The sequence below is a fragment of the Pagrus major genome, chromosome 1 (assembly GCF_040436345.1).
Source record: "Pagrus major chromosome 1, Pma_NU_1.0".
Classification (NCBI taxonomy): domain Eukaryota; kingdom Metazoa; phylum Chordata; class Actinopteri; order Spariformes; family Sparidae; genus Pagrus; species Pagrus major.
In genome coordinates, this window is record NC_133215.1 from 830,688 (window position 1) to 857,363 (window position 26,676).

The 26,676-nt window shown below is 42.5% G+C and overlaps 1 protein-coding gene across 1 annotated transcript; it reads left to right on the forward strand.

The window, feature by feature from the left end:
* The first annotated feature begins 4,959 nt into the window (after positions 1–4,959).
* LOC140995831 (NACHT, LRR and PYD domains-containing protein 3-like) lies at positions 4,960–20,551 on the forward strand. Its single transcript, XM_073465956.1, has 7 exons — positions 4,960–5,233; positions 5,626–5,688; positions 12,677–14,354; positions 16,097–16,270; positions 17,464–17,637; positions 19,702–19,748; positions 19,983–20,551. The coding sequence occupies exons 1-7, from the start codon at positions 4,960–4,962 to the stop codon at positions 20,549–20,551; spliced, it is 2,979 nt and encodes a 992-aa protein (XP_073322057.1).
* Positions 20,552–26,676: the final 6,125 nt, after the last annotated feature.

A 26,676-nucleotide genomic window follows, 5' to 3' on the forward strand; every position in this document is an offset into this window, starting at 1 on the left:
GGAGGGCTGTTGCAATAGCGTCCTCTGTAGATCTGTTAGCCCTGTATGCAAACTGGTGAGAGTCCAATGCAGGTGGCAGACTTGAGATGATGTGCCCCCGAACCAGAGTTTCAAAGCACTTCATAATGATCGGTGTAAGTGCCACTGGACGGTAGTCGTTCAAGCACCCCCCTTAGTGTGCGCCACACCTCATGTTCCTCCGACATGAGGATGTTGTCGCAGGTTGAGGGGTGTGATGTGGCTGCATGCGGTTGCTCCGCCTCGAAGCGAGCAAAGAAGATGTTCAGTTCCTCCGCCAGCGAGGCGTCTCCGTCAGCCACTGCGAGGTTGTTGGATTTGTAGCCGGTGATATGCTGCACCCCCTGCCACACCTGCCTTGTATTGTTGCTGCTGAGATGTTCCTCTATCCTCCTCTGATATGCTGTCTTGGCTTCTCTGATGCCTCTCCTCAGGCTGGCTCTGGCAGCACTGTACTGTGCCCCATCACCACACCTGAAGGCCCTGTTTCTCTCCTTCAGCAGGGTCCTGACCTCTCCAGTCATCCAGGGCTTTTGATTTGGATAGACCCGGATGTGCTTCTCGATGGTAACAGTTAGAGATGTTCTGATACCATTTCCCGTTACCGATTCCGATACTTATGCTGTGGGTATCGGCCGATACTGAGTACCGATACCGATACCAGTGTGTTATAAAAAAAAAAAAAAATCATACTATGCCTGCATGACTGTGATATGATTATCATTGTGGTAAGGCCTGGCTCAGGTTAAACCCTTTGTAAAACATGAATGAATACAGCAAACGAAAGCCATTTATTTTAAAATTTGTTTTTAAATAGAACAGTATAAAATAGTAGTGCAACTTAACTAAATAAATCTAGGAATAATTATTTTTTTAAAAATTGAAGTGCAGCCACAATTAGCTCCTTGTCTACAGGTGTCAGGTGATCAATTCTTCTTCACACCTCTAAAACAGCAGCTGCCGATGGCAGCACAGAGCAACTGTTTTAAGAGCAGCGAAGCAGCGGAGCAGATACGCAGGACTTCTATTTCTGGCGGATGCCGCAGCACAACGTAGCAATTCAGCCGAATTCAGCACAGAGCAGACAGGAAGTCAGACACGAAACAACAACATGACATCCGGTTAATTTTCAAAATAAAACACTCTGTGTTGATACAAGCACAAAAACCTCTTCTTCTAATCCTTCAGTCAGGAACACTTTGTGTTGTTGTGTTTATAACACATACATATGACTGCGGTCGTGCGTGATTATGTAATTATCGTGGGAATTCCTCGGTTTCCTAACTCCAGCTGTTCGGTGAGCTGTGCTGTGGCGGACTCAAAACGCAGCTGGTGGGGGTCAGATGAGGGCGACGGAGCAAAATTGTACCGAAGCCGTAATGCAGCGGATACGTCCGGTGGAAACTCGGAGCTAACGGAGCTAACCAGTAAATAGATACCTATTTCTAATAAAATACATGGTATCGGATCGGTGCCTGGACTCCAGTACTCACCGATACCGATGCCAGCATTTTCGACAGTATTGGAGGCATTTCCGATACTGGTATCGGAATCGGAACAAGTCTAGTAATAGTATCCGTGCAGAACTTGATATAGCTCAGGACGGATGAAGTGTAGTCCTCCAGGTCCTGCTGTTCAAAGATGCCCCAGTTTGTTCTCTCAAAGCAATCCTGGAGCTGATGAGAGGTGTCCTCAGGCCAGATTTTAACAGTCTTAGTTGTGGAGGGAGCACTTTTGCTGAGGGGGGTGTATGCTGGGATTAACAGCAGGGACAGGTGGTTGGACTGGCTCAGGTGTGGTAGTGGCTTAGCCCTGTAGCTACTCTTGATATTAGAGTAAGCCTGGTCCAGAGGGTTTTTTCCCCTAGTTGCACACTTAATGTGCTGGTGGAATTTAGGGAGCACAGTTTTCAAGTCTGCATGATTGAAGTCCCCAGCAATGATGTGCACAGCCTCAGGATATGTGCTTTGTTGACTGCCAATGGAATCATGTAACAGTCCGAGAGCCGAGCTAGCATTAGCCGCCGGTGGTATGTAAACAGCAGTTAGCATGACAACATTAAACTCCTGTGGAAGGTAGATGGGCCTGCATTTCACAGTAACGTACTCCAGGTCTGAAGAGCAGTGACTGGTGACAGTCTTAGTGTTGGTACACCAGCTGTTGTTGACGTAGATGCATAGCCCCCCTCCTCTGCTCTTCTGGGAGTGTTTGGTCCTGTCATGCTGATGTGCTGTGCGGCCTGCTAGCTCAATAGCCATGTCCGGGATGAGCGGGTGAAGCCATGTCTCCGTGATGAGCAGAATGCAGCTGTCCCCGACGATCTTGTTTGTCGCAATCTGCAGCTTCAACTCGTCCAGCTTGTTGGCGAGGGATCTTGCATTTGATAGGAAAATGCTGGGAAGCGATGGTTTGAATGGCAGCTTGCGGAGCCTAGCTAGCGCGCCGGCTCTACAGCCCCGTTTTTACTTCCTGTCCCTGCGCCACCTCCGCCACCTTCCCCCGGGAAATGTAATCCACGGAGAGCCCGGCGTCCTGGCTATGTCCGCCGGTATCTCGTGTGAGCGAAGAAACTCAGCTGTGACATCTTGCTCGCTCCGTAATCCCAATTTTAGAAGTTCGGGTCAGCTGTAGATGTTATTTGCCTGGCTTAATGTGAACAAACACACGTAAACACACATACCATACAAGCAAAAACATCAAAAACTTGCACCAAAAGAGAGAGCTCTGAACCGCTGCGTCTGTGCGCGCCGCCATCTCGTGTGGTTTGACAAGCCACTCAAAACACTTCATCATAATTGGTGTCGGGGCGGTAGTCGTTCAGACAGGATACAACTGATTTCTTTGCTACTGGTATTATAGTGGATGTTTTGAAACATCTGGGGACTATGGCCTGACTGAGGGAGATGTTGAAGATGTCAGTCAGGACATCTCCTAGCTCACCAGCGCAGGTTCTGAGCACACGTCCCGCGATGTTATCTGGGCCTCCCGCTTTCCGTGGGTTGAGCCTGATTAGGGTCCTGCATGTGTCTGCTGCGTTGATGGTGAGGGCTGGCCTGATAGATGATAGAGAAGGACCAGCCCACCCTCTGGTTGTCAGGTTTGGTGCTTCAAAGCATGCAAAGAAGTTGTTGAGCCTGTCTGGAAGAGAAGCATCGTCGTTGTTGACCCCCTGCCTGCACTTACGTCAGCGCTTGGACTCCCTGCCACATCCGCCTGGTGTTTCCTGTGTCGCAGAGGTGTCCCAGGATTTTCTCTGCATAGGTGCCTTTCGCAGCCTTCATTCCCTTTGAGAGCGCAGACCTGGCTGAGCGGAGAGCAGTCATATCCCCGCCCTGAAGGCTGCATCTCGGGCTCCCAGCAGCGGGCGCACCTCTGTAGTCATCCAGGGTTTTCGGTTGCCAAGTGCAGTGAAGGTCTTAATTACAGTGACATCCTCTGTGCACTTTGCAATGTAGCTGGTTACCGCCTCAGCATACTCTTCAATGTCTATCTGATCTCCCTGGGAGGCTGCTGTCTTAAAAACCTCCCACTCGGTGTGCATGAAACAGTCCTGAAGTGCTGAGTCTGCCCCCTCAGGTCAGACCTGATTTGTTTTTTTCACTGGCCTGCTGCGCTTCAGTAGTGGTTTGTAAGCAGGCACCAGCATAACAGACAGATGATCAAAACGGCCGAGGTTGGGGTGGGGTGTTACCTCTGGGGAGTTTGTATACACCAGGTCCGGCATGTTCTCTCCTCTGGTTTTAAAGTCCACAACTTGCTTGAACTTGGGGAAAACAGCCTTTAAACTGGTGTGGTTAAAATCTCCTGCCACCACTACAAAGCTGTTTAGTCAGGAGCTCACTGATGGCATCATGTATCTCTCCAACTGCCTTGTTAGCATTAGCTTTAGCATTTGCATTCACTATGGTGAAGTCCCTCGGCAGATAGAATGGCCGCCATTTCACGATGAGGAACTCCGCCAGCTGAGAGCAGTGTTTAGTGGCTAATGTGACGTTTACACACCAGTCTTTATTCTATGAAATGTGACTTTCTCAACAAAATGAGTCTTTTCATGTTTTGTCCAATTTAATTTACTGATGTTAATCTGAGCTGACTTTACTGCTGAGAGATGAGGGAGTGTCAGGTCCTGCTGTGTGTTTTATCACTCTTATCACCACATCATCTCCCAACATGAAAAAGTCACGTTAGCTCACAGTTTTATGTGAGAGAGCCGTGTTGTAATGTTGCTTTACAGCTTTATTGTCCAGCCGAGGCCTGAAAATAAACATTATTAGACTATAAATGTGTTCAGGCTGCAAACTCACCATTATGTTCAGAGGGTCCACAGGGGCGTCATGTGACACAAGAGCACAGGGCGCTTCCCAGCTTTGAACACTTGACCAAAACAGGCTTCACCGTCCCACAACCACACAAACACTCACTGGCTGCACCTGATTGGACGAATGCCACTCGTGAGCCGTGTATATTTAAAACTGGACCAACATGGTGTCTCGTTTGTTACTGTCCTGTTGACATAGTTCGCACACTGATCTGATACTAACAGGTGGAGTTAAAACACTGCAGACCTCTGATTGGTCCGTCCGTACAACCAGGGTCGTCTCGTCGTCTGATCTCTGATGTAGAATATTTTTTATCAGCAGTCTTTTCTCAAACAAAGCTTGTTTCTGTGTTGTAATCATCAACATGTGCTCGCTGTGCGTAGGCAGAGTGTGGTCAGAAAAGAGAGAGAGTCAGAAAAGAGACGATGACTGCGAGCAGAGCAGAGAATAAAAAGGTTAGCAGTTTGTGTCTGTTGTCAGTGCAGGTCGCAGTGTGTCAGATAATAAATGCAGCAGCTTCTCAAGAGTTAAGACCGGTCTTCACTGATGTTTCCCAGCTGCTGGAAGCCTGGCTGCTTTTCCTTCAGGTGATAACACTGCCTGTCTTTAGCAGGAAGCCACGATGACTCCAGAGGACATTTTCAACACCCTGGAGGATCTAAAAGTCAAAGAATTCAAGGATTTCAAATGGCATCTGAAGCAGCCTGACATCCTGGAAGGCTACCAACCCATCAAACAGTCCAAGCTGGAGAGTGCAGAAATACGGGACACAGTGGATCTGATGGTGAACACCTTCACACTTGATGGAGCTCTGAAGGTGACCAAGAAGATTTTAGAGAAGATAAAGAAGAATGACCTGGTGCAGATTCTGTCAGCCAAAAGCTCAGGACCAGAAGGTCAGTCACATTTTTTTATTTTAATGTCATTTTAAGACGAAGAGAGTCGACGACACAATACTTGTAAAGGAACAGGCCTCTCAGTACAGAAGCTCATTGTTTTCAGCAAAGAAAAACAAAGAGGCTGATTTCATAATTAGGAGAAAAGGTTGAAGCATCAATAATTGTTATTGGAGAGGATGGAGGTTTGATGGTTCACATAAATAAACATTGTTTAACTGAGCAGAGATTCATTTTAATGGTGCAACAGAGCTCTGCCTAATTTAAAATCTGGATCAACTCATTTTAAACCTTGTTTTACTGAACTCAGATTAGATCTGATCTTAGATTAAATGAATCCTTGTTGGTGCAACCAGCCATAATCTCTGTCTTCACCTCTCTCTCTGTGTCAGTGAGTGTCGGTGATGTTGGAGAGACTTCAGAGAACAGAGGACCTTCTTCCTCTCAGAGTGAAGGTAAAGCTGCTGTATTCTCTGGTATGTATGGAAGCCCTGAAAGACAAAGATTAGTTTTTAGTTTGGAAAAGTTAAAAGTTAGTAAGACTGACTGCATTATAACTGAGTGAAAGCAGAGACAGGAGTACTTGATGAGCTTTAGTTGAAGCAGTATCAGAGTATCTGCAGCTCTGAAAGACATTGCATATAAAGCATTTAATTCAGTTTCTTCATAAAGACCCTAGAAGCTATTTAAAAGTCTTAAAATCCATCTACAAAGGTCTTGAATATTTTTTCCTTGGGTAGTGTAGACTGCAACATCAGTTTTTAGATCATTTTGTATGTGGTTGTGAGCTGTCAGGAGGATTTAATTAATTAATTAATTAATTAATTAATTAATTAATAAGTTTATTTGTATCAGGGACAATGTACAAAATAACATTAGTCTCAAGATGAGAGAAGATGCTTTGTACCGGATTTAGCTTACTAGCTACTTTCCATCCGTAGTCCCTGGGCAGGTGAGTAAGAACAATAAAAGGATAAAAATGGTCAACTTACATAACAGACCAAACATCCATACACATATGCGTATATACACCCGCTCACACATCACAAGCACTCCAGTATAAAACATATTTCATATCAGAAGGAAATAGAAACATACAGTTATTAAAATACTTCATACTTTGACAAAGTTAAAAATAATTTAGGTTTAAGATTAATGCTGACATGACTGGTTTCTTAGGATCCATTTTTTGACGTCCCAGGAAAAAACTTTGAAGTTTGTACAGAGTTTCAGATTAGTTGAGAGATTGTGTGACTAAACGGACATCAGAATACATCATTAAATTATCGAAGCTAAGCATTTTATATTCATTAATAATAATAATAATAATAATACTAATACATTTTATTTGTACAGCGCTTTTAAAAACTCTCAAAGACACTTTACAAGAATAGAATACATACAAGAATACATAAAATCAAGTGCATGGTGCATAAAATCAAGTGCATGGTGCATAAAATCAAGTGCATGGTGCGATAAAAGGAGAAATATGTAGAAATATGTATTTGTTAAGTATTTCACAATGATGATACTGTCGTGATTTTCTGTCTAAGATTTTCAGGGCTTGCTTGTGGAGCGACCTGATGGGTTTCAAGACAGATGTACTTACCTGAGACCAACAGGACATACAATAATTATAATGAGACAAAATCATGACATTGACATAAGCTTTAGAGGCTTCAACTGTTAATGAATTCCCGATGTTTCTAAAGTTTGATAAGTTATATTTCAATGTGTGCCTCATTTTTTTGATATGGCTTTTGAATGTGAGAGTGGGATCTAATATCACACCCAGGTATTTGAACTCATTAACATTTTTTATTATTTCTCCATTGACATAAATATTTGGAAAAACCGTATTTCGTTGCTTGTTTGAGAAATACATGGTTACTGTTTTAATAGTATTTAGGGTGAGACGGGAATACTGAAGCCACTGTGTAACCTTTTCCATTGCCATTGACACTTAGCAGCCACTTCTTCAGGGTCTTTCCCAGTAGTGTACAGAACCGTATCGTCCGCATACATCAGGGTCCCTACTCCATCACACACAGATGGAAGGTCGTTAATGTATGCGCTAAACAGCAGCGGTCCTAAGATGGAACCCTGCGGCACCCCCAACACACAGGCTTTTAAAGACGATGTTTTGTCATTAATCCGCACACACTGAGAGCGGCCGAGTAGATAGGACTTGATCCAATTCAATACATTAACTGAAAGTTTAAATGATGACAGCTTTGAGAGAAGCACTGAATGATTTACTGTATCAAATGCCTTTTGTAGATCTAGAAATAAGGCACCCACCACCCCTCATTTATCAAGGCTGCTTTTAATGACTTCAAGGAAGTAGCAACATGCAGTTTCAGTAGAATCGTTTGCTCTAAACCCAAACTGCATAGGATGCAGTAGGTTTTCTTTATTTAAATGAGCTACCAGTTGTTCAGCAACTGTCTTTTCAACAACTTTGGAGATAGCCGGAAGTATATTGATCGGTCTGTAGTTGCTCACTTCCTGTCTGTCACCTGATTTATGGACAGGAGTCACAATGGCAGTCTTCAGTGTGCTAGGACATATGTTTTCATTCAGTGACAAATTTATAATTCGAGTGATGGAGGTAGTCAGGACATTCTTATGTTTTTTAAGACAAACAGTATCAATTCCCCAAATATCTTTGGCCTTTGAATTTGACGACGATGATAAAATTTTATTTACCTTTGCCTCATGTACATTTTTAAAAAACATGGCATTTGCCTCATTAGTTGGAACAATAGGAAGTTGTACTAGAGGGAGATTACCTCCCAATTCTATAACAGAGTTGAGAAAATAATCATTAAAACCATCTGCAAGAGCTAAACTGTCAGTCTGTATGCTACCATTTAATTTAAGTTCTATAGGGGCGCTTTTAGGGCGAGCTCTTCCACTGAGTTGATCTATGCCTTTCCACAACAGTTTAGAGTTTCCTTTTGCTTGTTTAATTATCTCAAGAAAGAAATTGGCTTTTGCCTTTCGAAGCTGCCCTATGACCTTATTTTTAAGGCTTTTAAATATCAGGCGATCTGTTTCCAAGACAGATTTTAAGGATTTTTTTAGTGTTGCATCTCTTGTCTTCATTAGGTGCGATAAGGTGTCATTAAACCAGGGTAAAGTTTGTTTACTTTGCTTGACAAGCACTGTTTTAGTGTATTTAGACAGAAGTGTGCTAAATATTGATATCACATCCACACAGAGTGTAATATTAACCCCTACACATTCTAAAGTATGGCAAATCCATTTTTCTACACTGTATCCCTTCTTTAACGTAAATCATAACCCCACCACCCTTCCCTTTTTTACGATCTAGTCTAAAAACGCTATAACCTGCGATGCTGTAGACACTAGAAGGAGTTGTTCGAGTTAACCACGTGTAACGTGAGGGTTCGTTGTGTGGTTGTTTGATCACTCTTAATAATAGGAAATGCAGGATGGAGACAGATAATTTCTTTGTGCAGCACTTTAATTTCTGTTCCGCACTCTCGCTTTACAACCACAACAACAGCACTTCCTTGTTCTCCTCCCATGTGCCTGAACCAACCAATCAGAAGCTAGAAGGACCTAACTGCGGTACATGTACGGTAGCACAAGAGGTACATTAAACACTGTGCTAGTGAAAAGATTTAAACATGAAAATATGCAAACAACTGCAAAAACAAACAAACAAATAGTTACCTGTGTAAACATCAACACATTTCCCCAACAGATTAACTCAAGGATGAATTAAATATGACTTAACTTCTAAACTTTACACACGTTTCAGATAGGCACAGATAATCAAGGTTAGATTCCAACAATAAATGTTCAAGTTGCTCCGTTGTTGAGACAATACTCCTTATATTTAACCCTCTAGGCGCCAGAGTTTATTTAGGAAAATATTCCGTTTGGATTGTAAGATTTCAAAAGGCTGTAGCTTGGAAGTGGTGAGAGATAAATCCATAGTGTAAATGAGAAAAATATTCATAATGACCTAAAGTTTGTGATGGGAGAACATTTAATCATCTAATTTGCATATTGTGACGTCACCAGGTGACTGAAAGTAACTTTCAGTAAAACTGATTTTTGAACATATTTACACAGAAAAAAAATATTTATATTGTCATCTCATCCTCAAAATAAAGGAACAGGAGTTTGATTGGAGTAAATTTACTAATCTAATTTGTATGTCACCAGGTAAAATTCAGTAAAACGGAATTCTGAACATATTTACACAGTAGATTTTTTTTCATTTCATTTTTTCATAGATTTTTTTCATCCTCTCATCCTCAGAGTAAATGAACAGGAATCTGATAGGAGTAAATTTCCTAATCTAACTTGTAAAAAGAAAAGAAAACTCTCGCCGTGATCAGCGTGTGTTGCTTGTGTGACAGTGTGTGCAGCTGCAGCATCGTCAGTCACTCGTCTCTGACGAGCGATCGTCATCAGAGGGCAAATCGTCCCCTTCTGAATCACGATCAGCAAAGATCTGTGCAAGCACTGTAAAGTCTTTTGGGCATTTTGTTTTTTATTACAAAAAACGCTGTCTGTCTCTCGATCTGTCCAGCAAACTTCTGCCACCGCTCCGCAGCTCTCTCCTCTCCCACTCTGCCGTTTAGCCGCTGCCGCTCCGACAGCCGGTGTCGGGTTTCAAACTTTTTTTTCTCAGGTATTTTGCATAGAAACACACCCCCAAATGACGTCAGGATTGAAGCTGAATCTATTGGCTATCTAGTGGTAGCAAGCAGTAACAGCACAAGGCAGTAGATTTAAAGATATGGGCTGTTTTAATGAGCAATGTTGCCTGTCGCAATAATGCGACTTTGGCGCCTAGAGGGTTAAGTGTCCACCAAAAATTCCTTTAGGTTTTACATTCGGGTCCCAGAGCACCGTCGCATTATTTACAGTCTGAAAAAGTTTATAAGTCCGTTGTTTTCTGATCGCGATACTGTTGTTTCGTACTGCAGTGTTGTTAATTGAAGATGGGCAAGCTTGAAAAGCAGTGTTTGTATCCTTTTGTCTGTGTGTGGTGGCAATGTCGTTATTGCGTGATGAGTGGTAGTTTATTGAAGAGGCTTGAGGAGCAGTGTTCGTGTCCTCATGTTTGCGTGTGGAGTTAACCCCTTCGTTACCTTGTGGAGCGTCAAATCGTTCGCCGCCGGAGAGATGCAGAATCTCAGGGAACAAAGTGTGTCCGTGAACGACACGTGTGTATCCAGACTTTTCACCTTTCCCTGGTTGCTGGTCTAGAGATCCGGGTATGGTTAGGAAGCCGTCTCCTTGGTGCAGTCGGTCGTCTCCAGGTCCAGGGTTTAGATGGATATCACCGCAGAGCAGGAGAATAGTGCAAAGAAAGGTAGCGAACCTCCCGGTGGATACTCCATGCTTGTTATTGCAGCCTGGCTTGTGACGCCCAGGTGATGCTCGTCCATTGTTCAAAATTGTGGAATATACGGTGAATTGTCTCCATGAATTAAAGGGAGGCTGGAGAGCAGCAGATTTAGTGCGGTCCGTCCCCGCAGGATGATTGCAGGTGGGCAGCGTGCCAGCTCCCCCACACAGGTAGGATTGTCACAGTGAAAAATTGAGAATGCACACTTCAGTAAAACTACAGTGGGACTGTTGTGACAGTGGATTGAGCTGCAGGAGGCAGTTTCATCCTTTTTATGTGGAATTTCAGTCAAACTATCAGATCTGCATCAAACTCCGTCTCTACTGCAGCTACAGCAACCAGGAAGCTCATCAGCTCAAAACAGACAAGTGATTGAAATTTACAGTTCAGTCTGTGTCGTATTATAAAGGTGCAAAACATCACAAAAATGTCAGAGTAGGAAAAGTTGGTGAATCGATTACAAGATGTGACGACTCAGTGAATTCAGTATATGATAACTTACATTCAGACTGTGACTGAAACTCAAGCCTCAAGGGAAGAGATGAAAAACATCAGATCTGTGTGTAGTGATGAGGAGACTGTAACCTTCCTCACATTAATACATCAAACACAAATATTATATCATCGTCATGTTTTCACGTGGTTTTCTATCGTTTGCATGCTCCTCTTCTCCAGTGGTTTATTGGCACCATAGAGGAGAATTTGTGGCCAACTCCTAATATTCTTATAGAAGTATGGTGTCATTGTTGCAGGTGGTCATTTGTAATTTTTGATTGGCTGCTATTCTTCAGAGGGCGGGTCTTACGTAGTATGAGCAGGCCAGAGGTCAGACAGCAGAGATGGAGTCGAGTGTAGAGGAAGAAGAGATCAGAGAGCAACTCTTTTCATGGAGGCCATGATGGACACTGAATAATAACCATTATTTCTGAAGCAGTTTTGTTAGCTTGTGCCTGTGTCTGTTTGTCAGACTGAATGAACTGAAACTGACTGTCAGCTCAGTGCATGGTTTTCAACTGAGAGGTGGGGTTTACCCAACTGTTATGCCCCTAGAAAATGTGTGCCTTTCTAGAACAACATGTCATTGGTTTATTTTCGTAACCATAGCAACAAAGTAGCAGTTACAGTTCTGTGAGCAGCTACAGTTGTGTCAGGACAGTCATCAGCTCTTCAGTTAGCAGGCTATTTTTCCTCCCTCTTTGCTAAAGCAACGTCTGTGAGTATTATTCATCCAGCAACATAAAGTTATGAAGTAATTTGAGTTTATGTGAATATTGAGACTGCTGAGATGCCAATTCTGTTGCAAAGCTAAGCTAGCTCTATACTTTGCTGCCACTAGGATAGCTAAGCCATGCTATGTACCAAATACTGCTATGATGTTTGATTTGTTTAATAATACATACATTTTGTTGTATTGTGTTTCTAGTTTCACAAGATTCTCAGTAAACTTCATGGAAAGTAATCATCTTTGTCCTGGGGTTTCTGGGAGTGTTTAAACTGAAATGGAACCTTAGCCCATGACACCAACCATGAAGTCAAAGTGGTTGATAACTGTGAGGACTGAGTGGAGTGACAGTGGAAAGCTAGCTGAGCTCATCTGTGGTTCAGATAAGGCCTGCATCCTTTTTTTGTTGAGTGGAGCCACCAGGCTCAGTTATAATAAAAACCAGTACTACCAGTCTTTATTGGGGGTGGTTTAAATGATATTGGTATTTAAACATCATCAAGTGATTCCCCAAAACAAGAAAGAGTAAAAGAAATTAAGAATGAACACTTCTGGACCTGCAAGAGAGCGTGAGTCTACATATCTATATAGACAGAAGGAGAATATTAAAGCTGATGCTACAGGACTTCTTTGTGACATTTGAACCAGAAGCTGGCAGCAACACCAACAGACCAACACACCAACATGTGATCAAATACTATTGTTAAGATAGCTTACTGTAACACAATTACAAATATACTGCTAGAACAGTTTCCATAGACATCTTGCTCCAACTGTAAATTCAAAATCCTGCTCCAGTTGTTTTTTGTTTCTGTTTGTCACTCAGATGAGATCGTTCCGAAGCCACAACCCATCTCATGCTACCAAGACATGCTTCAGTCAAACCTCAAGGATAGGTTTAATTGTTCACAAGAGGGGTGGGCACAGAGGAAGGATGAGCAACCTCTGGTTGATATCTACACAGAGCTGTACGTCACAGCGGGGGGTGACGTAAACATCAACAAACAGCATGAGGTCATTCAGATGGAGGTGAAGCCAACAACAGAGGAATCAATTCAACCCTGTGACATGTTCAAACCCCCCTCTGGAAAAGGAAGATCCATAAGAACAGTGCTGACCAATGGAATCGCAGGAATTGGCAAAACATTTATTGTCCAGAAGTTTGTGTTGGACTGGACTAACAAAGAAAACAGTCATGATGTGCATCTCATATTCCCCTTTACCTTCCGCCAGCTGAACTTAAGGAAGGGTGAAAAGTTAAGTCTGACCGAGCTGATCCATAAATGTATCAGAGAGACCAGAGACATCAAGGAAGAGGCTCTGAATGACATCTTTACAGCTCTGCAGTCATCAGGAAACACCAACTATGACAAGAGTGAATTTAAACTAGTGTTTGTTTTGGATGGACTGGATGAGAGCCGCCTTCAACTGAACTGTTCGACTGATGAAATCCAGGACACAGACTTTGATGTGACACAGTCCACCTCAGTGGATGTGCTGATGTCAAACCTCATCAAGAGAAATCTGCTTCCCTCTGCTCGCCTCTGGATAACCACACGACCTGCAGCAGCCAATCAGATTCATTCTGATTTTGTTGACGTGGTGACAGAGGTCAGAGGGTTCACTGACCCACAGAAGGAGGAGTACTTCAGGAAGAGATTCAGTGATGAGGAGCAGGCCACCAGAATCATCTCCCACATCAAGACATCACGAAGCCTCCACATCATGTGCCACATCCCAGTCTTCTGCTGGATCACTGCTACAGTTCTGGAGGATGTGTTGAAGACCAGAGAGGGAGGAGAGCTGCCCAAGACCCTGACTGAGATGTATGCAGAGTTCCTGGGGTTTCAAATTCACCAGACAAAGAAGAAATATGACCCAAACAAAGTTAAGATGTTTAGCTTCGTTCATCTCAGTGTTCAGGAGTTTTTGGCAGCTTTGTATGTAGAGATGTCACTCATTAACAATAACAAGAATGTGATGTCTGAACCAGCGCCACCACCAACTTTTTTCGAACATGTGCGAAAGCTTTTCAGCAAACCATCAAGGACAGAGGTCCACAGGTTTGCTATTGACAAGGCCTTACAGAGTCCAAATGGACACCTGGACTTGTTCCTCCGCTTCCTCCTGGGTCTTTCACTGCAGACCAGTCAGACTCTCCCTGAAGGCCTCCTGGAAAAGGAAACAAGCTCACAGACCAATCAAAAAACAGTTGAGTACATCAAGGAGAAGATCAGTGAGAATCTGTCTCCAGAGAGAAGCATCAATCTGTTCCACTGTCTGAATGAACTGAATGATGGTTCTCTAGTGGAGGAGATCCAACAGTACCTGAGATCAGGAAGTCTCTCCACAGATGAACTGTCTCCTGCTCAGTGGTCAGCTCTGGTCTTCATCTTACTGTCATCAGAAGAAGATCTGGACGTGTTTGACCTGAAGAAATACTGTGCTTCAGAGGATGCTCTTCTGAGGCTGCTGCCAGTGGTCAAAGCCTCCAGCAAAGCTCTGTAAGTGAACAGATCACTGATAGTTACCGTATCTAGTGTCAACACTTAATAGTCTTCTTGATTCTGATTTATTGATCAATTGAAAAACCTGCATTGTTTCATTAGTTTGATTGTACATCTGCACATTAATGCAGCCATGAAAGAAAAAAGAAAATCTGTTGTATTTTAGTTCTTTTAAAGGTGGATGAGTCATTCTGGAGAAGGATTTTTGATATTTGAATGAATAGCCAAACAAATTCACTGATGCACGTTGCCGAGGCAAGGCTATAACAACTGGGCTAGCTTGCATAGAAGTGGATTTCGCTTTGACATAGCTGAAGCAAAAACAAATTATAAATAAAAAATATTGAAGCACTCAGTCACGGCATCCTAAAGACAACAGAGTCAAAACGAAAACATTTTGCTGATATTGTTCTTGCAAAACTAGAGTGACTGCAGACTCAATATTTCGTATTTTTAAGGGTGTCATGATTTGACATCAATAACCAATCAGAATGAGCCTAATTAATTTCACAATCGAAATCAAAATGCAGTATCAACAAAATAGTCTGGCCAGTATTTCATTTGAGATTGGGACAACGCGACACCGTTTGTTTCGAGCCCTACAACATGAGAGCTAACAGAGGTAACAGTTGACGGAGCTAAAAGCTTCCAGTGGAGCTAAACACACACAGCAGTACTGAGAGTTCAGAGGAACATTAAGTGGTAAACACTGAACTGCAGTTTAATGTGCCAACACAACACGTTTACACAACATGAATGTACTGAAGGATTTTAGAAAAGTACTGTTTGGAGGTAAAAGTACCTTGAGCTTGGAGTTACATGCAATTTACATCAGTGTACATTTTATCAATCTGCTGACAGAGAAGAAAGTAACCTGGTACAAGCAGTGACCAGGTGGTGGAGCAGTAGCTTCAGAACAAAGACCTCAAAGACTGAGACAAGTGAGAATGAGACAGACATCTTCCCAAATTCTCTCTCTGTTACTAAATTCTGTGTCCTATGTTACTTTTTCTTAATTCCCTTTTAACGGTGTTTAGATAACTTCTTATTTTGTTTTAAACCTTTTTCTGTCTTTAAATCGATGTAAGATAAATATAATTATTTATTTCCTCAGCATTTTAATGGTGGTTTTATTATGTCACTATTCACTAACAACTATAAATGACAATAAGGTAAAGAAACCTTTTGGTCAGTGATCGGTGATCGTTATCGGTCAATACTGCTTCCAGCAATCGGTGATCTGCCCTGAAAATCCTGATCGGAGCACCCTTAGCTTAGTTTCCTATCGTTGACATTGTGGCAGCTTTAACTTCTGGAGACAGTAGAGAGAGTGTTGTGTGTTGTTACTGCTGATTTCAGCATGTTACACCAGAGAATTTGCTGTCAGCTCTTCAGTTGCAGATACATACGTAATGTGTCTCATTTTCTCCAGTACACACTTTGAATATCTTGGCAAACTAAAAGATAAGACGAATGTCCATAGACATGTAATTTAATCTGACACACAAAACACAAACACGACATGGACTGCGAGTTGAACGTGAGGATATAATCACTGAAATTGATAGAAGTAGAACTTTTCACAACTGTGTAATGAAAAACACTAAACATGTCTAAACATCTATTAATCCCCCGAGACTCTCGATTGTACGACTCATCAACACAATAACAGTTTCTACAGAAATGTGATGTATTTTGTATTGTGGATGACAGAAACAGTGTCACAAACTCTCTTTCAGGCTGAGTGGCTGTAATCTGTCAGAGAGAAGCTGTGAAGCTCTGTCCTCAGTTCTCAGCTCCCAGTCCTCTAGTCTGAGAGAGCTGGACCTGAATAACAACGACCTGCAGGATTCAGGAGTGAAGCCGCTGTCTGTTGGACTGAAGAATCCACACTGTAAACTGGAGACTCTCAGGTCAGGATTAAAAAAGACATGTACAGAGTGAACCATAACTGTTCCTTTGTGTTGTCATTGGTTTCCTGTCATTTTACCAGTTCTCTTTGAAGACACTGCTCTGAAACTGAGTGTATGAAAATACAATTGGAAGTTAAATCAAACAGAGAGAAAAGTCTCCACATGTCCTCTACATTTCTTTTTCAGGCTGAGTGGCTGTAATCTGTCAGACAGAAGCTGTGAAGCTCTGTCCTCAGTTCTCAGCTCCCAGTCCTCTAGTCTGAGACATCTGGACCTGAATAACAACGACCTGCAGGATTCAGGAGTGAAGCAGCTGTCTGTTGGACTGAAGAGTCCACACTGTAAACTGGAGACTCTCAGGTCTGACTTCAGTTTCTGTGAAATGACCACTCAAATCTTGCTTGGTATCTGGGTATCTCCAAAATTTGCTTAAGACACTGTATATCAAACATTTGTAGGAGTTTTGGACATTGTATATTGTTCTTAAAAGGTATAAAATGCCCTTCAGAGATGACATTGTTTATTTTAATGTACAGTAAAGTTATATTTATCAATCACCATGTCAGTGCTAAACAGTGGTTTTTTTTCATCAATTGTGCATGACATGTTTAATACAACAGGTGTCAATGACAAACAGAGTTTTATCAAATGACTTTGTGTTGTCCCTCAGCTCTATGAATTGTTGCATCTTACAGCCCTGTTTTGGTGTTCATTCTTTGTTTTTTTACTTTCCACAACTTAACAGTTGGATTCAGTCTCGCTGCTCTCATCAGCATCTTTTCTTCACTTAAGCAGTTTGTCAGATAACAGTGTCATGTGGTTACAGAGCTTTTCCAGTGCAGCTGGCTGTATTTACAATATTTTTCTGATTTCACAATAGTCTGTTGTCAAAGTTATTTTTAAAGCCCCAAATCATTTTCACATTGCTTCAGTGGGCTTTACAATCTGTAGCATGAGCGACATCCTCTGTCTTTTGACCCTCGACTGTGAGACAAACTTCCCATATTTTAAAAAAAACTTTTAACAGGGAAAGGAGGAGGATCCTTCTCCCAGGACCAACAGACAGGAAGTAGATGTTGTGTGCAGAGAACAACATCATCACAATTCACAGATTTAATTCACAGAATGTCTGTCTCTATACATTCATAAATATACATTGTCCTGTGTGTGTGTGTGTGTGTGTGTGTGTCCAGGCTGTCAGGCTGTCTGATCACAGAGGAAGGCTGTACTTCTCTGGCATCAGCTCTGAGAGCCAACCCCTCCCATCTGAAAGAACTGGACCTGAGCTACAATCACCCAGGAGACTCAGGAGTGAAGCTGCTGTCGGCTGGACTCGAGAATCCAGACTGGAAAATGGACACTCTCAGGTATGAACAGACAACAAGAGCTCACACACTGTTTCTCTGTCACACTGACAAGCTGAGGACTGTTGGTTCACAGTCTGAACCAGCAGCACTGCTGATAACAGTGAAGACAGTAACTGATGTGCTGAGAGTCCCTGTCCACACTGAGACTGACCTCCTGACTAACACCACACCACCATCTGCTGTTGATCATTTAATGACACTGTAACACACACTCTGTTTGACAAATATAGTTCAGTGTTGATTAACCAGAATAAAAACTCATCAGGTTTAACGTAGATTCTTGATCATGGAAACAGAAGTTGAAAAACAGCTCAGCTCAGCGTCCATTTAGTTGTTCTGGAGATTCATTATGTTATTTGTAAAAGATCTTAAATTTTAAGATAATGACCAGACTCATGAAAGTCACATTATTTAATGTTATGTATGTAAATATAAAAGCTGTGTATCACTCATGAGTGTAACTTTCATCTCATCTTTTTATTTTTGGCCAGACAGCTTCCTGCTCTCATGTAGAAGTAAATACATTTTATTGGCATTCATTAAACTAAAGACAGACTCAGGAGTCTTCAGGGAAGAATACCTGTTTGGTATCAACAGAATCTGGACGGGACCGTCCACTGTAACAAAGAACAAGTCGACTGAGAGGAGAGAGGTCTTTTTAACCTTTTACCTCTTAAGCAGGAGTTCACTGCACTTTGATGAACTGTTTAAACAGATGAAGAGAGAAAACATATGTCCACAGCTGCAGATGTTAATGTTAACAGCTAAATAAAAGAGAGAGAAGAACTCATTTTCATGAAGTCAAAGAACAACAGAGTCAGTTTTGGTGAGGATGTGATCTCGTCTGCTGTCAGCTGAAGGTCAGACAGTCTGAACGTTCTCTGTGTGAGTCCAGTTGTTTGGTTGTAATTATCTGTGTGATCTGAAGCTGGACGACATCTTTTACTTAGTTAAACTTTGTGCTGCATGTTAGTTCAGATGATCAGTGATTCAGCAGAGCTGCTGATGTGTGTCAAGTGTTTCAACTCTCATTCATGTTTGAGTTGTAGTTTCTGGTGATGTAGCTGATAGCAACATGTAGCACACGGTCACACAATTACCAGAGTTTGTTTGTAAGTAGAGCTACATTATAAAAAGCACTGCCCCCTACAGGACAGACAGCAAAGACTCCACCAGTGATGATATCTGGACCCTGATGTTTGAAACCAGCGTGTTGTCATCAGTGATTGAAGCTTTTCTCATATTTAACTGTGAGATAACAGGATTATAAAGTTCAGTGTAGAAATAAGACTGTTCAGTTTTACGTGGAGAGGTTTTAACAGCCTGTCCGTATTAACGTGCTATAGTGCTCCGCAGTGATATTGTTCTTCATGTTGAGTTATTATTTACAAATTTCTGTTGTTCAAGTTCATTATTTGAAGCCAGCTGTGAATGAAAGCTACAACATTTAGACATTTAAGATTTAGTTTGAGACGTGTGAAGAGTTTCTGTTTCATGATTGACACAACAGGAGAACACAGTTCATTCAGGTCAACATGAGATCGTTTCATATCCGCCAGCTCCAACATGCATTCATTAGTTGTTGACAGGTTATTTAATGTTCTTTGATTTTCTTTAAAAGATGTTTAAAAGCATTAAGTTTGCTGTCAGAAAGTGTTTAGATACCTGATCTGACCTGATGTTCATCAGAAGGAGTTTGTCCAGTTGTCAGGATTTTTTTCTGAACACTTTGAGGACGTCTGGTTTGTTTTGTTTTAAAAGTCGAGGTTCAAAGTTCAGTCGTAGTTTTATTTTATGTTTCATATATTTTCCACTGCGGTCGATTCTGTCACTTCACATTATTAAATGTCAGGAAAATGAATTTATTCAGTCATTATTCAGTCGACCAGCTTTTAATTATTTAGTTGTTGCTTGTGAATATTTGATGTAAAGTCTGAGTGTGTGTATGAAGTGTGTTTTATAAATGCAGCTGTTTTGTCTTCATGGTGATCTGAGTGAAGCTTTATGAAGATCATTGATGAGGAAGCTTCTGAAGGTTCATTCTGACTTTGTTTCTTCCTCCAGGGTGGAACATGGTGGAGAGCAGAGGCTGAAACCTGGTCTGATGAAGTGTAAGTGTGTGTTCACTTTGACTGATGAAAACAAGGCAGCACATGTTAAAGTAGTTTCAATCTAAAGCTTGTGTATCTGCATTCAACTGTCAGTTTGAAAGAAGATCCAAAAAGATGAGTCATTGTGAAGTTTTGATCTAATTAACAGTCAGTCTGTTAATAAAGCAACAAATAAACCATCAGCTGTGTTAGATGATAAACTGCTGCTGTATTGTGTCTTGTTCTCTCCATCAGATGTCTGTGAACTCACAGTGGACACAAACACAGTGAACAGAGACCTCAAACTGTCTGACAACAACAGGAAGGTGACATATGTGGAAGAGAAGCAGCCATATCCTGATCATCCAGAGAGGTTTGAGAACTGGACTCAGCTGCTGTGTAGAAATGGTCTGACTGGTCGCTGTTACTGGGAGGTCGAGTGGAGAGGAGGGGTTGATGTATCAGTGAGTTACAGAGGAATCAGGAGGAGAGGAGACAGTGAGGACTGTTGGTTTGGAGGGAATAATCAGTCCTGGAGTCTGAACTGCTCTGATGACGATCGTTACTCTGTCTGGCACAATAACAGAAGTACAGTCCTCTCCTCCTCCTCCTCCTCCTCCTCCTCCTCCTCCTCCTCCTCCTCCTCCTCCTCCTCTGTCTCTAACAGAGCAGCAGTGTATGTGGACTGTCCTGCTGGCACTCTGTCCTTCTACAGAGTCTCCTCTGACTCACTGATCCACCTCCACACCTTCAACACCACATTCACTCAACCTCTTTATCCTGGGTTCTGGTTCTGGTCATCTGGTTCCTCAGTGTCTCTGTAGGAGGGACACACACACGCAGACACACACACACAGACACACACACGCAGACACACACAGTCTCACACACACACACACACACACACACACACACACACACACACACACACACACACACACAGTCTCTCTCTCTCACACACTCACACACACACACACACACACTCACACAGACACACACACACGCAGACACACACACACACACAGTCTCACACACACACACACAGTCTCACACTCACACACACACACACACACACACACACACACACACACACACACACTCTGTAAATCACAGTAACAGAAATGGGTTAGTTGTGTTGTCTCTTCTTGGTCAATGTGCTGCACATCAGTGGTTTTAAATCTCTTTAAATATGTTTTGAACGTTCAGATTTCAGTTTTCTGAACTTTGTGATCTGATTGTTTTCTTACAACAATCAGCCTGTATATACAATAAAATCAGGCTCCACACACACATGCATATAGATCATCATAATTATGATCTTTGTTCAGACAGCTTTTATTTAGTTGATTTGTGGTTCATCATTGAAGTTTCTCATTTGTCTTCTTTGAGTTATTATCTGTAAATATGTGTATATGAGTGGATAGAGCTGCTGCTACGTGCAGACGGACCTCCATTACAAAATCTCCCTGTAGAGTCGAAGAGCCAAAGACTTTCTGTCAACACTTCATTATCTCACATCATCTGTCAGAATAAACATTTGACTTTCTCATTCACGTGTCTCTCCTGATTGAAATAACGTCTTTTCACATCACTTTACATTACAGACATCACAGCAGACGAGCTGCATGGAGACACCTGATGTTTAAATCATCTCCAGCTGCTTCAGTTGTTCAGCAGAACACTGCAACTCTGTTTTACTGTGAAGCTCCAGAAATGTTCTGTGGACTACGACACTTCTCTGCCTCCTGGTCCACTGGAGTTTCCTGGATTATCGTTCCTGTTTGCTCACATCATTCCTTGATTTGAACTTTGTTTAGCTTTTGTTTTTGGTCTTTGTATTTTCAGAAGTCATGTGACATCGAGATAAGATGAGATGATCCTTTATTGATCCCCAGAGGAGAAATCCAAGTGTTGCAGCAGCACAAAGACAAAGTCACAAGTAGTTTAAGTGCAAATAACAATTGAAAAAGGAAAGTTAAAGATAAATATACATAAAAATGAAATAGAGTTTTCGGGTGTGTGGTCAGTGAGATGACAGACTGTAGCTTCCACTGCTGTCTGATGGAGGTGGGTACAAAGGAGCTCCTGAAGCGTTCAGTTTTGCAGCTGGTCGGGACGATGTGATGATTGAATGAGCTGCACATCTGCAGCAGCTCGTTGTGGAGAGGCTGAGAGGGGTTATCCAAGCTGGCTTTTTATTTGTCCTTCATCCTCCTCTCAGCCACCGTCTCCAGACTGTCCGATTCCAGTCCGACCAGGCAGCGGGTCCTGCTCACCAGCTGGTTCAGCCTGCTGACCTCACCTGTGCCTCTGAGCAGCAGAGTGTCAGACTGCAGAGTGACCAGCAGGAGGCAGCAGATCCACACAGATACAGACAGAGATCATCTCTGACTGATGGAGGTGAAACATTAAAGCTTCAGATGATGTTTCACAGCTAAAGTGTCACATTAAAACTGGTGACGTCACTTTGAACCATAAATACGTGAATATCAGCTTCCTGCAGTCACAACTGATGGATGTATTAAAACTGTCTCCATCAGTGAATAAACAAGCTGTTCTCAGAGGAAACACTGTTTGAAGCCAGAAAGGTGGCAGGGTCCGCCACATATAAACACAGTAAAACAGTATAAATTGTGTTGTCCTTTAAGGTCAGTTTGTTTATTCAGTTTATTCAGTCATGAAAACAAAGAGTTTGTTTATTTAGTTTGTTTATCAGCCAATGAGGATCTTTCTCTGCTCATTTGCATGTAGACATTTGGACAAAAATCTTGTCTGAAATAATCTCTGACGTTCTTTCAAAATAAAAGCACTGTAATGATTCATTTACTCCATGAGACACAAATGAAATGTGTCTGTCTGTTTTGATTCTGAGTAAAATTTAAACCTCGACACGTTTTCCTGTTTACACTGAGATCTCTCTCTGTTTTCTACATTTTCAACACAATAAAACACAACATCAACAGACACTTGGTTGTTTTTTTATTATTCTCGCAGTGACGTCTTCCTGTCGACCAACCAGGATTGGCTGCTCGCTGTGAACAGACGTGAGAAACGAGGAAGCTGAGGTTTTATTGTAACTTGGTTATAGTAATAAAGTGAAGTGTTGAACATCTGCAGCGTGTGCGATTTTCACAGATGTATCTACAGACAAAATCAGACTTCCACTGTGATTTCTGAGACGCTGCTGTGTTTGAGCAGGCAGGCGCAGCTGTCTCACCAATGGATTTGGAAGTGACGGCAGTTTCCCAAACCGCCTGTGTCGTCTTCCTTATTTCATTCAGTGAGATGTTTTCTTTGAAGTATCCATATTACAAGGTGAGTGCGTACACATGGGTGAAGGTTATTCACAAACAAAGACTTGAAGGTTGGGTTCTCTTCTAAGCCTGGTGCATTCTTGCCCTGAAAGTACGCATGTCTCTCACGCATGTAATAATCTCTGGGATGCTCAGGACGAGAATTTGTACTTGGACGTCTGCAGCCATTGCTGTGGCCTCATCAGCAGCAGAAGATAATTCTTGTTTCAATGCCTGACAAAGCTCTCTGTGGTCATTTCTGACACTGGGAGGTTGTGATTGAATGAACTTGTGTGCAGCTTTAGAGCTGGTCTCCCACACAAGTTTAACTTTCTCCCTCTGGGTTGTGTGGGGCAAGTCAATTAGACTATGGTCAAGTAAACTAAGGTAATCATCAACATGGTGATAACAGTTGTCCGTCTCAAAATGTTCAATGTCCCGAGCTATAAACTCAAGCTCTTCAAGGCGGCGGCACTCTAAGATAGCGTTTCTATGGACTTTGACATCACATGCTGCAGTTCTGTCTCGCTGAGAGGCAGGACAGCTGTTATCACTCTCATGGAGGTGCAGAGAGGAGGCAGGGCACTCCTGGAGTGATCTGGTCCCCCTTTCAGAGGGAGGAGCACTGATGGAGGTGTCAGGTATCAGAGACTGGGAACAGTGGGAAGAATATCTTCTGGGGGATAAACTACCTGTGACCTCACTTTCTGTTTCTGGAAGATGGGAAGTCATGTTCCTGTTATCTCTGTCTCTCAGTGGAGGTGCAGGAACTGACTTCATTCCCAAGGATTTAGGGTCAGTTGGGAATTGTTCACCTCTTCTCAGTGGAGAGGGAGTTTACCTTCCATCAAGGGAGGAGTGTGAATCAGTGTAACCAGAATCACATTGTCTGAACGACTGTGGTGGGGAAAACGTTCTGACCTAAGCCTTAACAACTCCTCTTTGTGTGAGCAAAGATCTAACTCTGCTGAGTGCAGGTCATCTAAATAGCGAATGGCTTTCCTATTAGCCCTCTGAACGTCATGGAGAAGACTAGAATCATGCTCTCTTAGGAGCTCTAACTCCTGCTCTCGGGTTGTTTTGCTCTGAACAGCAAGGCTGGTTTGCCTGTAGAAGATCAGAAGCAAACATCTTAACAACTGGTCTTGGGATGTGGTCTGCGCATCACACCTGTCCTTAAGTAGGGACTCTGTGGCTGTGTTCAGGGGCTGCATCCTTCGAAGGGCACGGCCTTTCCGGCCCATGAAGGCGAGTCCTTTGGAGGTACCTTCAAAAGCCGCGTCCACCGTTGTTAAATGGTACGGTCTCGCCTTCGGAGCATTTCCTGGTTGCGTCACCAGATGTTCCTGCCTCTTACCCTTACGTCACGATTTCTGCTGCCCAGGCCTGCGAAAGTGACGATCTACACCACTTGATGTCGCCACTTTCCTTCTTTCTTTCTTCTGTTTTGGCAAAGGATCTTGGGATATGGGAGGCCGAGAAGGATAGTAGCGGTGCATCCTCCAAAAAGAGGGAAAAGAAGGCTGCAAGGAGCCTTCGAATTGGGACGGCCTTCACGCAGCATTGTGAAGTAGTTGGCCTTCAAATGCGTCCTTCGAAGGATGCAGCCCCTGAACTGAGACACAGCCTGTCTCTTCATTGCACTCACTGAGATTTAACCTGCTAGTAACTTCAGGGCAGCCAAGATTTACACTCTGTGCCAAGGAAAAGAGAAATCGCTTTACACAGAGGCTCTCCATTGTTAAACAAGTTGTCTAGACAACAATCAGTGTGGTTGGCTATGGTGTTGTTTTGGTAAGACACTAGCCTAACCAAACAAACTTAAACTACATGTAGTTGAACTACATAGCTTAACTACAATTTGCTGTAACTTGCTGGTAGTTAAACTTTCAACTACTTTTTGGGTCATTTTTTGTAGTTTAACTATTCAATTTACAAACTACAATTTTGGCCAATAACAAGAAATATTTTTTTTATTTAAAAAAAGACCTATATAATATACATTTTATTTATTATATTTCTACGCTTGCAAAGTAGCTTCCCCAACACTGTAGGGGGCAGCTTCCTGTGGAGGAGGGGTGGCTACGACACAATCTAGTGGCTCTGGAGGCCACAGATTGGGGCCAGTAAAGATAATCACAGTTTTACAAGTGTTATTTTGCCCACCAAACTTTCAACATGTGATAACTGCATGCAGGGCAGTACCAGTCAGAGGATTGTCTTTTAAAGTTGACTCGGGCTGAAACACGTTGTAGTAACAACTTAGTACAAAACTTCTGTTTCACAGGGCTGGTAGCACGCTGTGGCTCTTTCTCTGGCTCTACTTCTGACTGAAATGAAAGGCAGAAACAGCCTGATATAAACTTCTATGTCTCACAGGGCCGGTGGCACGCTGTGATTAACACAATGAACACTTAAATTGTCATCAGTTTCTGACAGCTTGACTAGAATGAGTTGAATACGGGATATTTAAATGCTGAACTACAGAGCACTTTCAACTTGAATCAGCAGCGGCAGTTAATAACCTAAAAGATTTTGGTTAATCAAATGGGTTATAAATTTCATTGATAAATCAATTCTCACCACAATGCAACTGTTTGTAAGTGCAAATCATCATCTACTCCTGAAGTAGACCAGTCGGGTTAAATGTAAAGACTTTTGGCTGAAGGGTTCACGATGTGAATCTCAAATCTTAGCACTGTGAGCGCTGCCTCACACGGAGCACCATATGTAGTGCTTCATGCATCATTAACAGACATTTTGGGTTAAATTTGACCTTGCGTCACTGCTGTGAGGAGAAGTTCTTTGGGCCTGCTGGAAATGCAGCTGGCAGCTCTCGACAGCTGTTGGGCCGAGAAGAATCTCAGATAAGAATATTGGGGGCAGTCAGCCCCGTGGGGAAAGAGGTGGAGAAGAGCCAGAACAAAGGAAGGTGCTGGAGTTTTGACTGTCTGGTCAGTGGAGGTTCTGTCACTCGGACCAATAGTAGCTCAAAGCTGAATTTGCACCTTGATATGAAGATTTGGGTGTTCTGGGAAACTGATATCAGTTCAGAGTCCTTTTTGAAATCCACAATTAACGACTTCATCTGTGGGTCACACTCTTCCTCCTCCTCCTGCTCTTCCTCCTCCTCCTTCTCCTCCTCCTGAATGATGAGATATTGTGTTCACAGTTTTACTAAAATGTGCCTCCTCCTGCCTCCATGAGTGAAAACAGTAGTTCAGTAATTGTGTTCTGGAGTTTGGTTTTGATCCAGCACCTGCATCACTACCTGGTCACAATAATACAGTGTGGTGAGGTGACTGCAGGCTGATCTCACTGTCAGTCAGTTCAACACATCAGTGTCTGTTAACACTGAAGTCGTGAACATGTTGCTTTATTAAGAGCGTTTTATTCTGCAGGCTGTTCGAATCAGAGCAGGAAGTAGAAATCATGTCTCTGCCTCAGGGGACGGGTTGGACTCTGATACTGGACATGTTGTTGGGACTTTGACACTGAAATGATTTTATGAAGCCTGTTTATTGTTTTTATTGAGGTCTCTGTTGGACAAACAGGTCTGAAGGTCAGCTGATGGCTTTGAATGTGAAGTTATTAACGATAATAATATTTTTATACACAGAACAGTTTGTCTCTCAAAGTTTCCAGCGGTGGAAAGT